The 16,570-nt window shown below is 42.4% G+C and overlaps 1 protein-coding gene and 1 long non-coding RNA gene across 3 annotated transcripts in view; one reads left to right on the forward strand and one right to left on the reverse strand.

Annotated features, from left to right (window-relative positions):
* Window positions 1–2,193: 2,193 nt before the first annotated feature.
* Window positions 2,194–7,751, reverse strand: LOC101907670 (uncharacterized). Its single transcript, XR_237584.5, has 2 exons — window positions 7,235–7,751; window positions 2,194–6,294 (listed from the first exon to the last, which is right to left on the reverse strand). It is a non-coding gene; the product is annotated as an uncharacterized lncRNA (long non-coding RNA).
* CAPRIN1 (cell cycle associated protein 1) overlaps window positions 7,033–16,570 on the forward strand; it is a 36,631-nt gene continuing 27,093 nt past the window's right edge. Inside the window, exons 1-2 of one of the 2 annotated variants that reach the window (XM_024975399.2) lie at window positions 7,033–7,176; window positions 7,748–7,957. In XM_024975399.2, coding sequence (XP_024831167.1) covers window positions 7,748–7,957 — 210 coding nt within the window. In that variant the 5' untranslated portion in view covers window positions 7,033–7,176. 2 annotated transcript variants of the gene reach the window in all.

The following is a 16,570-nucleotide window of genomic DNA, read 5'->3' on the forward strand; positions in this document are numbered from 1 at the left end:
GGGATCGAACCCATGTACCCTGCATCAGCAGGTTGATTCTTATTCACCGTACCACCAAGAAAGTCCTGGTGTCTTTTTTCTTTAGGTGAATGTTAATACTGCATTCATGAAGTGTCACCAGCTCTATCCCAGATGAATGCCAAGGAATGTGATCTTGCAGTAGGACAGTGTAGTGAGCAGCATTTGGTTTATACAAGAGCAGCCTAGGCAAAGGAGGGGCTGGTTCCTTCCCTCAGTGTCCTTTAGAACAGTGGCTTAATGGAGTTTGACTAACCTGTCCAATATCCCCATCTATTTAAAAAATTTTAAAACATTATTTAAAAAAGATTTTATTGGAGTATAGTTGACTTATAATGCTGTTAGTTTCAGGTATACAGCAAATCGAATCAGTTATACACATAACCATTCTTTTTTAGATTCTTTTCCTGCAACATCTATTTTCTTCTCTTCTGGCCTGTTAAAGAGGAAAATACAAAACAAACAGCAGCAGAAACTGTGATATTCTGATATATTAGAATATATTAGTTATCATTGATGACTTTTAAAAATTTGTTTTTCTTTGCTCCAATCTTTAAAGAAAAAATTCCTCTAATCCTGTGCTTCTCAAAATGTGGTTTCTAGACCCACAGCAGCAGCACTAGAGGACTTGTTAGAAATGAAAATCATGGGCCTGTCCCACATCTGCACCATGCTTCTGACACCGTGGGGGTGAGGCCCCATGAGCCCAGTGTTGGGAAGTCCTCCCAGTGATTCTGAAGCACAGCCCATGCTGTAGTATCACTAAATCGTGCCCCGCCTTTTTTAGCCAGCAGCTTTTCAGTATAATATACAGTAGTAGGCAGTATAGATTTGCTGAGTCACCTCCCTTTCCCTTAACCCTGAGCAGTCCATTCACCACTCTGGATTCTCTCCAGCGAATGTTTCCTCAACATTTTCTCTCCAATCTTGGAATCCGATTGCTCCTTTCTGAATAGAATTTGTGGTGCTTTTCATTGTTTCTGGGGATTGCCAACAATGCCCTACTTAAGAGATCCTCATAGCACTTCCTGGCAAGAAAGATAAGAGGATGTCATGAAAAGAGGTATTTTTGTTTGAATCTTTATGAAACGTTATGAAATATTTTTTTGTGAAAATAAGTGCTCCACTTCAATTCACAAACTTGAATGTGCAAAGGGGAATTTGATTTTTAAAATACATATCCCTAAGTCTCAGATTCTGGGATTTAGATGTACTATCTGGGGTGGAGTCCAGCCTGTCTTCACACTCACAAGTGACCCTGGTGATTCTGAAGGCGGTGGGCCTTGTTGCCTTTGAGAAACACCACACAAAGCAGAAGATTTAGGGTGGGGGTGGGGCTTCCAGAACTCTCCCCTTTGCAAAGTTGACACTCACTGGAAAATTCTACAGTTAAAAAAAAAAAAGTAACACAGGACATATACCTTTTCAGGACCTTTTCCATATCTTTAGTGACAATGTTTAAGAAATCTTTTAGTCAAGTTCTTTGACTCTTAAGATTAAAAAAAAAAATTAACACCTGAAAAGTAAACCATTAATGTAGCAGCTGTTTGATGTGAAAATTATTCTTGAATAATACATATCCTGACCAGTTGTAGAAACTATCCTGAATAAAGTACCTTTATTCTATACTTATATTCTCTTAATAACTTTGAGACATGGAAAGTTATATTCCTTCTAAAGTTTGTGTGGCAGTTGTCACTGTGAAGGATATTCTTTTTCTTAGATTATTGTTCAAAGTGGATCGTATATATCAATATTAGTGGGTGAAATGAATACAGTCTGAAAGAGACCATGATTATGCCTCAATTGCTAGGATTCAAGGTGATTATCTGTTCCCAGTTTAGCGTTACATCCTTTCACACTTTCTAAGGATTTTTTTCTGCCAATGTCATTTCAATATTTTTACTTGTAAAGCACTGCAAAAACGACTGCATTTTAAGTCTCATAAAATAGAACAGAGTTGCCAACTTCCCCATTATTGGCATTTGGACTTTGATAATACTGCGGGATATTCAGAAGCATCCGTGGGCTCCACCCACTAGATGTCAGTAGCACCTCCACCTCAAGCTGTGACAACTTATACTCCAGACATTGCCAAATATCTTTAGGGGGGCAATATTACAAGTTGAGAACCATTGAAATAGAAATATCAAGTTAAAAGAATGTACAATTCACTTAAGTGGCCATACAGAATATTTTAATGCCTGTGGTCAAAGTATTTTTGCTTTTATGTTGAAAACAGTGTCGCGTCTAGGAGTGTTCAATAAGAAACAACACTATTTTGTGAAATCTGAAAAAAACTATTCTGGACACATTGTACCTCTGTTAAATAAGAAGCGGATTTTGAAACATAACATTACAATTAAGAAAAAGCGGACATCAGAAAATGTAAGTGGAAAAGAAGATTATCACAATAGAAGAGGGAAAAGAGCAGTATGGACCAGTGATAATGTTGCAGTGATACAATGACATACTAGTAGGCAATACTTATTGACAAAATATTTGTGCCAGGCATGTTATTGCTTCTGCAGATACAGAGATGAAAATGTTTTCTTCCATTGAAGAGCTCAGAGTTCAGGGACACAGACAAATTATATTATCATAAAAAAAGAATGTACTGCAAAAATTATGATAGAAATGTCTACTTCTGACTTGTAATAAGATGACTGAAAAATAAGAATCCTAGCTGTGTGAGCAGGGTGGTTCACACTTGGCCAGGTTTCCGTCAACTTGACACAGAAAATCAGTTAAAATAATTCAGACAAAAGTTCTCTTCTGCAACAAAGAAGCTTGAAACATTAGCTTACTGGGTGATGTGAGTTGAAGCAGCTGAACTATTTTGCCAAAATGATCAGGGTAAGTGGTTCAATTATTCACTTCTCTAGACTGTGGAGATGTCAGAGTGCTATTGTCTAATGAATTAAACAAATGAACTTCAACTTGGGAGATCTGTGTTTTTAAAACATATTAATATTGGGTATAACTTTAATACCAGGGTTTTTGGAGAAAGTATTTCCATTTATAGACATATTCTGCTCTCCCACTGGCTTACCGGGAAAACCCTTTAATTTTCCTATTTCTTCAGTGATACTATAACTCCAAGTACCACGTGGCTCTTCAGCAGAAGAAAAGGCAAAAAGACAAAGTATTAAAAATTCACATAAATGTAGCTTCAGTTGCCTTTTTGGCAGGTGGGATATAGGCAAATTTGGTTTGCTGGGATGGTGGCTTTCGGCTGAGTGAGGTTAAAGACACTGCTTTATCTTTCTGGACCTGCTGACCTGAATAAACAACTACAAGAATGTCAGAAAACCAAGGACATGGGACTGGGATAACACTGTTGGAAGTGAGAACACAACAGCTATTATGTCTACCAAGTATTTCTGGTTCACCTGGCTTCCTTTTGGGCATCTGATAGGATAGCATCTCTTGGTTGGATGGGGTCATGTGATTCTTTTTAGCTAATGAGGTGTGAGCACACAGGACCCAAGTCTACTCTCTGGAGTATCCAACTGCTTGAGAAACCCTCAAGCTCTTTCTCCTCGTGGCATGCTGCTGCTGCTGCTGCTAAGTCGCTTCAGTCGTGTCCGACTCTGTGCGACCCCAGAGACGGCAGCCCACCAGGCTCCCCCGTCCCTGGGATTCTCCAGGCAAGAACACTGGAGTGGGTTGCCATTTCCTTCTCCTCGTGGCATAGTAATTAGCAATAGTTGAGACATGGTTTCTCTATCAGCTTGAATCTGAGTGCTGTGAGCAGAGCCCTCTGCTGAACCATGATGGGTATGGGTCATTTGTTTTAAGCCAGAGTTTGGAAAAGTTCTTCTGTAAAGGATGAGACAGTATTTTAGGTTTTGCACGTCATAATGTCTCTATCACTATTCCTCTACTCTGCGGTTCTGTGGCATGAGAGGCCGTAAAAAAATATGTACAAGAATGGATGTGGCTGTGTCCCCCACCTCCCCAAACTATTTACAAAAGCAGACGGAGGGCCACTTGGTTCAGGGACTATAGTTTGCAGATCCCTATTTTAAGTCACAGTTTTCAGGACTATTCAGTCAGTCAGTTCAGTCGCTTAGTCGTGTCCGACTCTTTGCGACCGCATGAATTGCAGCACGCCAGGCCTCTCTGTCCATCACCAACTCCCGGAGTTCACTCAAACTCACGTCCATCGAGTCGGTGATGCCATCCAGCCATCTCTTCCTCTGTCGTCCCCTTCTCCTCCTGCCCCCAATCCCGCCCAGCATCAGAGTCTTTTCCAATGAGTCAACTCTTCGCATGAGGTGGCCAAAGTATTGGAGTTTCAGCTTTAGCATCATTCCTTCCAAAGAACACCCAGGACTGATCTCCTTTAGAATGGACTGGTTGGATCTCCTTGCAGTCCAAGGGACTCTCAAGAGTCTTCTCAGACACAACAGTTCAAAAGCATCAATTCTTCGGCGCTCAGCTTTCTTCACAGTCCAACTCTCACATCCGTACATGACTACTGGAAAAACCATAGCCTCGACTAGACGGACCTTTGTTGGCAAAGTAATGTCTCTGCTTTTGAATATGCTATCTAGGTTGGTCATAACTTTCCTTCCAAGGAGAAGCGTCTTCAGGACTGTTACTGCAGCATAATAACCTAGCCTATCATGATATCCTGTGGGCTGAGATGAATCCCCAAATGACAGTCTTTATCATGTGTTGTCATCTATCCTCTTTCAACAATCCACTTTCTCTTTTCTTGAAGCCTAATTTAACTGACCAGTCTCTTCATGTTCTTGTAACTGCTATTTCATAATGTGCCAAAGAAAAGCAGAAAAGGCGTTTCCTTCTTAATACCTAATCACAAGACCTCTTCAGCTCAAACCTGAATCACCAAATGTCTCCAAGGCACTGGTTCTCATATTTTAGCAGGTATCAGAATCACCCAGAGGGCACAGATTGCTGGGTTTTACCTTAAGTTTTTGATTTTATAGGTTTGGGAAGAATTTGTCTAGTAGTTCATGTCTGATCTTAAAGGCAACAATCAAGTTCTAATAAAGCAGTAAAAAACTTTTAGATTTCACTGGGCATACAAATTGGCTGAAAAGCTTGTTAAAATGCAGATTACCTCTGCAGATTTGGGGTGGGGCCTGAGATTTTGATAGTGATAGTGGCCAGGCTGAGGACACTAATTGCTGCAAGAAGCTAAAAGATTCTTCCTTTATAGCACTTAGCATAGTGTTTATATTAGAGCCAAGCACAGTTCTGTGCTTAAGTCTTGAATAACCTCAGGTCAACTTTGACTTCACTCACACCTAATGAGTTAGCAAATCCTTTTGGTTCTGCTATCATAATGTATTTATAAAGCATCCAACCACTTGTCACCACCTTTACTGTAACACCCTGACCTTGGCCACCACCATCTCTGGACTGGATTATTTCAACAGCCTCTTAATTGGGCTCCCAGCCTCCGTTCTTGCTCCACCCTCCCTCTCACTTATCCCATTTACTGTAAATTCTTTACATAGCAGCAAGAGGGTTTCTTTAAAACCCAGGTTGATTAGGTTACTCCCTTGTTTAAGACTATGCACACAGTGACTCCCCATTTCATTCAGCAAAAGCCAAAGTGCTCAGTGGTCTATCAGACTTTACCTGCTGGCTCTCTTTTATATCTTAGACTTCATCTCCTACTCTGCTCTTGCCACTCTGGCCTCCTTGCTGTTCCTTGAACCCACCAAACACACTCCCATCTCAGACCCTGGCACATGGCTTTCCCTCTACCTGGAAAATTCTTCCTCCAAGATAAGTGAGTGACCTTTTTCCTTCAGTTTTGGCTCAAATGTCACTAACGCTTTTCCTGACCAGCTTTTTTTCCCTCTACCTCTTCACTCTGATATCCCCTCCTGACTTAGAATGAAGCTCCATGCACATAGAAATTGTTTACAATCCCTAGCGTTAAAGAGTTCCTAAGGCATAGTAAGGTGCCCTATAAATATTTGAATGAATAGACAACAGACTGCAACTAACTGGAATATCTTGAGGATGTAGGCTGCTGCTTCTCCAGGCTCCCTCAGGATACACGTTGCCAACCAGTATTACTCATTTTATTCTCCAGTAAACAGTGGGTTTGGTAGCATCCTTTCCTAAATCCTTTTCTTGGAATTTAAATAATAAACTGGGTCATTTACTGTTGTCATACATTGTGTTGCTGAATTTTCCACTGCTTAAATTCCTTTTAATACATTTTCCTCCAGCATTTGGCCTTTCTTTTGTTCACCGTCCACAACCTTATTCCAAGGCTGGAATATTTCCCTTGGAGGAAAAAAAGAATCTCATGTTCATTTAACATTCGCTTAAAGTTTTAGGTAAATCTAAAACAAAACGAAAAAAGTCTGATCCATAATACTCAGGCCTATTGGGTACATGTTATCTTAAGACAGCTGAAGATTATTTGTAACATGAGTCCAGAGTTTTATAACTTAAAACCATCCATCTTGCTCATTTCCAGCGCGTTCTACAGAGAACTCCTAGGTTACCAGGTGACTGTGTTGTAGGGGAAGCGGCAACTTCTCTTTAGACCTTTTGAGGTGTGGGTTTGCTCGCTCTGCATATAAAGGAATTCTAGAAGCTGGGATTGCACCACCCACCCCACGCACCCCTTACTTGCAGAAACCTTTTTCTCCCCCCGCGAACCCCCCCGCATAAGGGCTCTCCGTGGGGCAGTTGCCAGCTCCAGATACAGCTGCTTGACACCTATTGTCCCAGTTTGGACGTCCAGCGATTTCGCCTGAAGGACCCTAGCTTCGATTTCGCCCCAAACTCAAGCTACCGCTCCGGCAGCCTCCCTGGGGCCCTGCCGACCTGTACCGGGCGGCCGCCCCTCAGGCCAGGGCCTAGGGCAGGGCGGACCGGCGGCCAGGCGCGTCCTTCCTCGCAGGCGTTCGCGCCGGGCAGCCCGAGCGGCCACGAAGGCCCCCGCCCGCCGCTTCTCCCGCCCCCTCCGCCCCAGAGGACTGGCTGCCTAAGTCCCTCCCGCTCCCGGCTCTCCGCCTCACTAGCAGCGGCTCTCGGTGCAGCGGGGACCGGGCGCAGCAGCCTGTGCCCACGGAGCGCACGACACTGCTCGGAACGCACCACCACCCTTGTCCCCTCAGCCGCCCACTCGGGATCTCCAGCAGCCTCCGCGCGCGCACGGTGAGCGCCACCCCGGGCGCTGAAGGGGAAGCGGGTCGCTGCCCCGAGTGTCCTTTACCTCCGGATCGTCTGGACCTGCGCAAGGGGCTTGCTCCTCAAGTCTCCTCTTCCCCACCCCCACCCCCGATCATTTCCAGTGCCCTTCACCCTACTCCGCCTCTCAGCCCCGACCTCTCTCTTCCCTCCCTTCCTCGCAGGGAGGCGAGGCCCGGCTCTCCCCAGTGGGGACCGTTGCTCTGGCCGTTGGCGGCCGGCGCTGCGAGGCCCCGCCCCCGGCGCGAGTCTTGGTGCCCCGGGGCCGGTAGGCCGAGCCGGAGGCTCGCGCGGGGGAGGGGCGGGGCGGGGCGGGGGGCGGTGCGAGGCCCGTCCGGGCGCCCCGCTGGCGGGTCGCGCGCGCGCCCGCGGCCCCTTCCTGCCCCGGCGGCGCGCGCCGGCCCCGTCCCCACCCCCACCCGCTCGCGCAGGCTCCCGCCCGCTGCGCGTTTTGTCCCGCGTCTCGCCCCGTCCACCGATTGACTCGCCGCTCTTGTCCTTCCTCCCGCTCTTTCTTCTCTCCCCTTACGGTTTCAAGATGCCTTCGGCCACCAGCCACAGCGGAAGCGGCAGCAAGTCGTCCGGACCGCCACCGCCGTCGGGTTCCTCCGGGAATGAGGCGGGGGCCGGGGCCGCCGCGCCGGCTTCCCAACACCCCATGACCGGCACCGGGGCTGTCCAGACCGAGGCCATGAAGCAGATTCTCGGGGTGATCGACAAGAAACTTCGGAACCTGGAGAAGAAAAAGGTGCCAGGAGCTGGCGGGGAAGGGAGGGTTTGGTGCTCGGACCCTGACTTGCCGCAAGCAGGCTTTACCCTCCCAGCCTCGGACGCTTCCCCTTCGCCCAGGCCCGGCCTCCGCAGTTAAGCGGAGCTTCGAGCCCAGGAAACGGGCTCCGCGGGGAGGTGCTTTGTCACCTGATGCGGACGCGGCGCTGGCCCCCAGGCCTCTTTATTACCGTCCTCCCGCAGGGGCCAGGCCTCCGACCTCGGCGACTGGGTTGTGTGAGGGTGGGGGCCTGTCCCGTCGCCAGGCATTTAACTGTGATGCCCTGCTCTCGCTGGCGGAAGCCCTTTTTCTGTGACGGGTGTCAACGAGGGGAAAGGAAGAGGTCCCGGGGCGGGGGGCGTTCAGGGTCCAACCGACTGCCTCGTGGAGTCGGGGCGGCCTGCGTCCTGGAGCCTTGGGGCTGGTCCGCTCCGTTGCCGCGTACTTGAGGCCTGCGCAGCGGCCCCTCTGCTCCCTCGGGAGGGAAGTGCTTGGGGTTCTTAAACGAGAGTCGCTTTTCCCTCAGGCCCCTCTCAGGCAGGCTTTGGATTTGCTACCCCTGCCCCCCCTCTGACGGGCGCCCCTTCCTTCTTTGTTTCAATTGTCCGGGTGTCCCCCCGAGCCTCACGCTTCACCCGACCCCGAGAAGATTTTCTGCAGCCGCTCTTTGCCCCTTGGGGACGCACTCAAGAGGGCTGGGAGGGAGACTGCACGGGTCGAGACTCGCGGTGGGGTGGGTCCGGGTTGGACGGAGGGGCTCTCTAGGTCTCTGGGCACATGGACAGCGCGTCTAACATGGCGGCGGCTGCGGGGAGAGGGAAGCGCTGTATGGGAGCTGCATTGTGAGCACAAAGCGAAAGAGGGGGAGGGCAGAGGCCAGGCAGTCGCCCGGCTGGCCTCCCTCGGTCCCCCCTCCAAAAGAAAAATCGAGCCACACCCACAAATTTTGGATTGAATATTTAACCATTCCTAGGTCACACTGTGAGGTTTATCTTCAAGTTGGCCTTTTGTTTTATGCTTTCAGCGCAGGACTGTGCCAGCTCTGTTTAGAGGGACACGTGTGTGTGTGTGTGTGTGGGCGCGCGCCTGTGTGTGTTTGTGTGTACGTGTAGAGAAAGGGTCTTAGCAGAATGAATAATTCAGCCTTCAGTAAGATTGGAGGTGGAAAGGGAAAACAAATCAGTAGTACAAAAAAAAATGGAGTAGTTACATCTGTAACTATTATGCAAACTTTTGCCTTTTACCTTAAAAAGGAAATAACTTGGTTTCAAACAGTTATAATAAATCATTTAGTAGCTTTTGTTTATCTGCCTCTAGTAAAACATTTATTGTAACATCTTGAATTTTGAAGAAGTTACTTTAAAATGTTTATTTTGCCAGCCACCAAATAGTGTTAAGATGTAATAGTAACTACTTGGCTAAAATTTGGGCTGTAGGAAATAACTTGAAAACTGGTTATATTTAGGCCTTCATTATTTTGATCGCTTGTTTAATGATTCATTTTACATTTTTCGGGGGAGTTTTAAAGCATTTTTAGAGTTTTAAAGACTGTCTTCTATGTTTGGAAATTTACTTGAACTTTATTTGAAATTGAGAGATGTGCTAGTTGTGGATTTCTACCTTTTGCTGATCCTTTATTTTGATTAAATAAGTGTGATTTATTATAACTTTGAAATAATAGTTTTATCAGTGCTACCAAAGCAACAAAAGCATTTTTATTGTTAAGGAGCTACATTCAAGTATGTAATAAGATAAGCGTGCTCCAGACCAGTGTCGTTTGTCTGCCATCTTTGTAAACTGTATTTGAAATTGAGACTTAACTACATTATAAAAACCTCTTAATTCAGTAAATAACCCTGTCAATCTGGTATTTAATACCCAAATGAAGAACAGTATTAATGATGTAATATTTTAAGACATCTTAATATAGATACTTATGTTTTAATGACTGAAAAGTGATTCTTGAAAGATATAATATAAAGTCATGCACTGATTACCACATAACTTGGTTGTGAGGTAGGTTGGATTCTAGTGTTCAAGTGTATCTGAAAAAATTAGTAAGCTAGTTTTATGAACCCTATGAGGGCCTGAGCTGTGACAGGTCTTTCCTGTGTATAGGTTTGTAGTACTATACATTGCCTACCCCCTTTCCCCCAATTATAAAGGAGAAAATAATGTAGTTATTATTACAGAGATTATAGACAAGGCTAGCAAGTAGTGAAAAATTCCCTTGTAATGATGGAGATTTAGTACACTACACAAAGCAACAAATGCTTTTCTGTCTTTTTTCCCTGTCTTCCCAGTGTTAGGGTGCTAGGTAGCAGAAAGGTCAAATTTCAGTTACGTGAGGCTTTTTGGTAACTCAGAGACTGAGCTACCTACTTGTTAAATAGTTGAGTTGGTAGTACCAATGTTGTGACTTACTATTAAAACTGTAGGTTTTAATTTTTGAGAAACTCGGGGCATTCGGGTTTTCCTCTATAATTTAATCACATCTAGTTTCTAGTTTAAATATAAATTTTCTATATCTAGATGATTACTGTATGAATGGATTTAACTAGGATCCATTTTTTAATAGTGTTTCTAATACACCTAAAGTAGGATTTACGTTACAAATCAGTTTTCAGTCTTCAGCTTCTTGAGCAAGTTAGATTTGAGTCGTATTTTAGTTTTGACCTTTTCATAGGTGCCTTCTGGACAAAATGCCTTTTTCCAGGGATTCTGAAATTAAGTATCCCGATAAAAATTAATGCTTGATAGGTAATACCACAAGACATAGAGAATTGAAATAATTTTATTATACTTCAATGAAAAAACAAAGTTATTTAGAGGAAAGCTAAGCGTCTGTTCAGTGAGAATGCATACTTAACTTTGATGAAATATGATCCTATTATGTAATGCAACTAAGTGGCCTGGTGGTTTTTTGAAATTTGGGCTTTTAAACTGTGTGAGTGTTCAGCAAAGAGAAGAAACACAGCTATAATAAACAGAATCGTGTCAAATTCCATTTACCAGTCTTTCAACTGATTAAAGCACAAGTAACAATGAACTGAGCGATTGTCTAGTTCATCAATTGGCATAGAACTGGGCCCTAGGCTATGCAAGATGATATTTTGAAACCAAGTCTTAATTTTAACTTAAGGTGGTGGGTTTAGTCACTAAGTTGTGTACAACCCTTGCAACCTCATGGACTGTAGCCTGCCAGGCTCCTCTGTTTATGAGATTTTCCAGGCAAGAATACTGGAGTGGATTGCCATTTCCTTCTTCAGGGGATCTTCCAGACCCAGGAATTGAACCCTGGTCTCCTGCATTGCAGGCAGATTCTTTACCAACTAAACTACCAGGGAAGCTGCTTTAACTCAAGGGGGAGCTCTTTTATATGGTAACAGGTAATCATTTTTGAGATAGAATAAAGGATGTTTTAATAGATGACATTTAAAATTGTTAAACTCCATTGCAAGTATAGTAAGTTTAGACAGTAGTGAGTTTGGTAGGTGAAAGATTAATCAGTGCTGTCTAGCAAAATGACCTGGCAGTTTTTAACCAATATGACCAGAAGTGATAGACAAGGATACTGTTTTTCATACCTCCTAAAGTCTTTTTGTTCTGTATTTCTTTGCAGTTCATATTATTCTGAAAAAAGGATTGCTTATTGTTAGGATAACATTTCTTTACAGAGCAATGCAGTGTGCCTCTCTTAAGGATTTTCAGTGCAGGTGTTGTACAGAATTCTCAGTCTTTTGAAATAAAAACGTTATAACTTGTATAAGCAAACCCTTTTCTTGGGGATAACATCTGAAGTTTTTCTTGACAGTTAAAATCTCTGAAGTGCTAGTTTTTCCATTGGTTGCATGGACTATTCCTCTGCAATGCAGAGAGCAAGATTACTTTGTTTTGCATTCACCTTGTCACAGAAGAAAAAGTATAATGCTTAGTTTGTTTCCCTCTGCTTGTCTGGGTGTGCTCTGTGAGTATGTGACATAGAAAAGTATTTAAAAATTGAGTTTGAAAAGAAAATGATGTGAATTATCTCATGTGATGACGCAAATACCTTTTTCTGCAATGAGAGTAGAATCCTAAGTATGATAATAAGAATGTGTTGTTTTAAGCTGGCCATATTTTATTCTAGGATAATTCCTATGTTTGTATCAGAATATTTGTATCAGATATTTATATCAGAATAAGTTTTGTCTGAGTTAGAGGTTAAGCATACAGTTTGTCATAATTTTATGTAATTTCTTAGTTTACGTTTAGAACTAGACAAGGACTAACCTAGTACTACTTCATCTTTTAAAAAATTAATATTTGCAAAAGTTTAAACTTAAAAAACAGTGTGGTCTTTTATTATCATACTGTTATAGAATCTTTGAAATATGTTAAGAGCTTAAAGCCATTTTAGAATTTATTCCAGTTCATTTTACAGAGGAAGAAATTGAGGTGCTCATGTGAAATGACCCAGGTTAAAATAGGTGAACTCCAAGGTCTCTCGTAATGTTTTAGAGGGGTTAATTAGAATCTGTAATGCTTTGCAACATAGTGTAGTTTTTCAAGTTACAGCTGATCCTGTGGAACCAAGCCTTTTACTTCAAATAACTGAATTTTATTATTATTTTTAAATTTTTTATGTATTTTTTGGCCACACTGTGACATGCCAAATCTTAGTTCCCAATGGGATCGAACCCTTTCCCCTTGATTTGGGATCATGGAGTCTAAATCACTGGATTGCCAGAGAAGTCCCCCCACATACTTTATTTTATTTTTTTTCCCACATACTTTAATTTTAGAGTTTCTCTATTTAGAAAAGGTGAAAGCAAAAGAAAAAGGCTTTTTTATTCTTCTGTAGACCTATATAGTAACATCTCATTGCTAAATTTGTGTTTGTAGGCTGTCTAGGTAATGGCCTCCAGTGACTAGCAGTACAGGAGAAGTTCCATTTAAAGTCTGTCTTCATGCTTGCTTAAGCCCCAGGTGCACATTTGCTAGTCTCTACTCAAGCTTGGTATGTTATAGGCCAGAAAATGTGGGGATAACATTACCAGTAGGGAGAAGTAGGAGATGTGTCAATATTTACATCTTAATTCTTGTATTCCAAGTTTCTGGATTTTTTTTTTTTTAATAATTTGTTCCTTTGGGGAGAGGAAATGAATAGTATGTATGCAGTAGAGGAGAATGAGAGGAGTAGCAGAAGAGAAAGTCAGTCAAAGTTGAAATTGTAAGGTGCTTGACTTCTCATCTTTTTATTTCTCCAAGTAGCTGTATACTGGTGCTTTAGTTGGACAGAGTATGAATATAAACACACAGATGACAGAGATCTTACTGCGCCTCTGCTCAATTGCTATTTCTGAGGAAAGAGTAAGGTGTGCTTCTTGACCATGCAGTCTGTTTCCTTTAACTTCTTGTGCTACCCGTTGTCTGTACACTTTCTTTGCATTTTTATATTGTCTTATGTTCTCACCTTATGTATTTTTTCTAATAGGTAGTAAACTGCTGGAGGGCAGAGACTGTTACTAGTATCATACTGTGCCTTGTACATGGCGTATGCTAAATAAATATTTGGTAGATTGACTAAATCATTACATAGCAATACTTGTATTTTCATCAATAAAATCCTGTTAAAATGGATTAATCCATGAGGGGGAAAATGCTTTTTTGTATAGAGCTGTTTACTTGCACTTTTTTTTTTAATTGGGTTTTTTTCCTGAAGGATTTTTTTTTTTTTAAAGTGAGTAGAGTTGATGAATAAGCAATTAGAAAACTCCTATCTTAAAATCTAGGTAGTGTAAACAAGATTTGTTAATAGTCTTAGGAAGGAGGACAGATGATTTTTGGTATTTGAACTATTGTAGATTATTAGAAATTTCACTGCATTCCCCTTAATACTCTTATCCAAATACAGAGATAGCTGAAATATACTAATCATTGGGGAAAAAAATTTTTGGTCTCCATTTTAAATGAATTAAAAAGTTCACATCTTTCTATCAATAATTGAAGTCCCTGCTGAGTATATAAACCATTTAGTTGTACCAACTCATTGGCTGAAGCAACTAATAATTCAAAAGACACTTGTTAAGATTATCTTTGTCAATTGTTTCTTTCTTTTTTGGATCATTTGTTTTCAAGTTCACAAGCTTTATACTTTATAAGAATATAAATCAAAGTAGGTGATGTTGGAACTCTAAACTTTTTCATTTTCTTACTAAGGTTAGGTGCATTCTTTCATTCAGACTTAACTACATAATTACTGCCATGGACAAGGAATAAGTTTTTATAGGATTGTCTTTTTTCCCCCTCCAGTTGAACAAGTGAAAGTGAAAGTTGCTCAGTCATGTCCGACTCTTAGCGACCCCAAGGATTATATAGTCCATGGAATTCTCTAGGCCAGAATACTGGAGTGGGTAGACTTTCTTTTCTCCGGGGGATCTTCCCATCCCAGGGATAGAACCCAGGTCTGCTGCACTGCAGGCAGATTGTTTACCAGCAGAGCCACAAGGGAAGCCCAGTTGGACAAAAGTCTTGTCAGATTATAACTCCTGGTTAGGTACTTGCCTAAAAAATTATCTTACAACGGGACATTAGATAACAACTGATTTAGCATCCTTTTACTGTTTTTCAGTGTTAAGGATTCCTGCAGTCTTGATACTCAGTGAGCTTCTGTATTAATCAGTCTTCTAGGGCCTGGTGAAATGCTCATTTCTCAGTGAAAGTCTATTTCATTTTTGGACAACTCTTAAGTTCATGATGTTGGAGTTACATCCCTGACACCACTGTTAAATATTTTTTCTGTAACAGCTCAGACTCCTGCAACATGTGAAGGCTTCTAGCATTTGGAGAGAGCTGCTATGAATCTTCTATGAATTGTACTCTATGTTATCTAGACCCTCCTTTTAAAAATTGAAGGAACTTGATTCTTGATGCCTTTCCTGTCTGCTGTGAATTTTACTAGCAACTCAGTCTCAGTTGAATTGAGGAACGTGTGTTGGAGGCAGTCAGGTGCCTACCACTATGTAGGCAAAGTCAGAACTCATGTTTCTAGATGAAGAACAGGAATGCAGGGATTAGGGACTTGAAATGTCTAGAAAGGGCCACTGAAGATTATGGAAAGATGAGAGGAAAAGAAATCTTTGTCTTGTTGTATTTACATTATCACTCTACAAGTTCTTTCAGTACTACAGAAGTGATTTATTTGGCCTGGAGAGAAAGTAATATGAGATATAGCTAGGTATTACTACTATTTTTGTTATTTTAAGCTTCATTTTTAAGTAATCTCCCACAGTTTAGAGATTTCTTAATTGAGAATGAGAATAACATAGTTTCCTAGGTAGTCAAGCTAAAGATGTTGTCTTTGCTAATTTTTCTTGTTGTTACTGTTTACTAGTTGTCTACTAGTAACTAGTTGTTATTGTTTACTAATTGTCTACTAGTAACTAGTTGTTACTGTTACTGTTGTCTAGTTGGTAAAGAATCTGCCTGTAATGCAGGAGATCCGAGTTTGATTTCTGGGTTGGGAAGATCTCCTGGAGAAGGGAATGGCAACCCACTCCAGTATTCTTGCCTGGAGAATCCCACGGACAGAGGGACCTGGCAGGCTACAGTCTATGGGGTCACAAGAAATGGACACGACTTAGCGACTAAACCCACCCCCACCCCACCACAGTTGTCTGGTTGAAGAATTAGTGGTTTTTTGAGTCTCTCATTTTTTTTTACTATTTCTTTTTAACTGTCATTTTTTCCCAGTTATTCACGTACGGAATTTGTTGGTTATAACAGGAAGGAAGGGAATCTCTGGAGAACAGTCATTTTGAATATCTTATGCCGCCCTCATAGCTTCCCAGGTGATGCTACTTGTAAAGAACCTGCCTGCCAATTCAGGAGACGTAAGAGATGCAGGTTCGATTACTGGCTTGTGAAAATCCCCTGGAGGGGGTCATGGCAACCCATTCCAGTATTCTTGCCTGGAGAATCCTCATGGACAGAGAAGCCGGGGGGCTACAGTCTATAGGGTTAGAGAGTCTAACATGACTGAGCGACTTAGCACACAGCCCTGTAGCACCTAGTGAATTTTTTAAAAAAATGTTTAGATAAAGCAGCTTTGCTGATGAAAAAAATCTTGGGGGGGGTGATGGAAGATCTGGGTGTACTGCAGTTCTGGAGAAAGGAAGAAGATAGCAGCAGAAGGGCAGAAATGAAGTGTAGCAATAGCTGGAATAGAGTGGAAATACAGTGCTGAGGCACAAGTGATTTTTCTGGGATAGGTGACCTTCAGTTCAGTTCATTCGCTCGGATGTGTCCGACTCTGCGACCCCATGGACTGCAACACGCCAGACTTGCCTGTCTGTCTTATTATCACCAACTCCTGGAGCTTGCTCAAACTCATATCCATAGAGTTGGTGATGTCATCCAACCATCTCATCTCATAGATGACCTTAGGCAAGTTATTTAATTGCCCTTTCAGTTTCCATTTAAATGAAATGTGATTGATAATAGTGCCTGCATGATACTTTAAATTTGAATGCCTGTCATAACAAATACTCTGAACTGTTACAGGCAACAAAGAAACCGAAGAGTGGGACTGGTTTCTCGGTACTACATAAC

This window comes from Bos taurus, chromosome 15 (assembly GCF_002263795.3).
Source record: "Bos taurus isolate L1 Dominette 01449 registration number 42190680 breed Hereford chromosome 15, ARS-UCD2.0, whole genome shotgun sequence".
Classification (NCBI taxonomy): Eukaryota; Metazoa; Chordata; class Mammalia; order Artiodactyla; family Bovidae; genus Bos; species Bos taurus.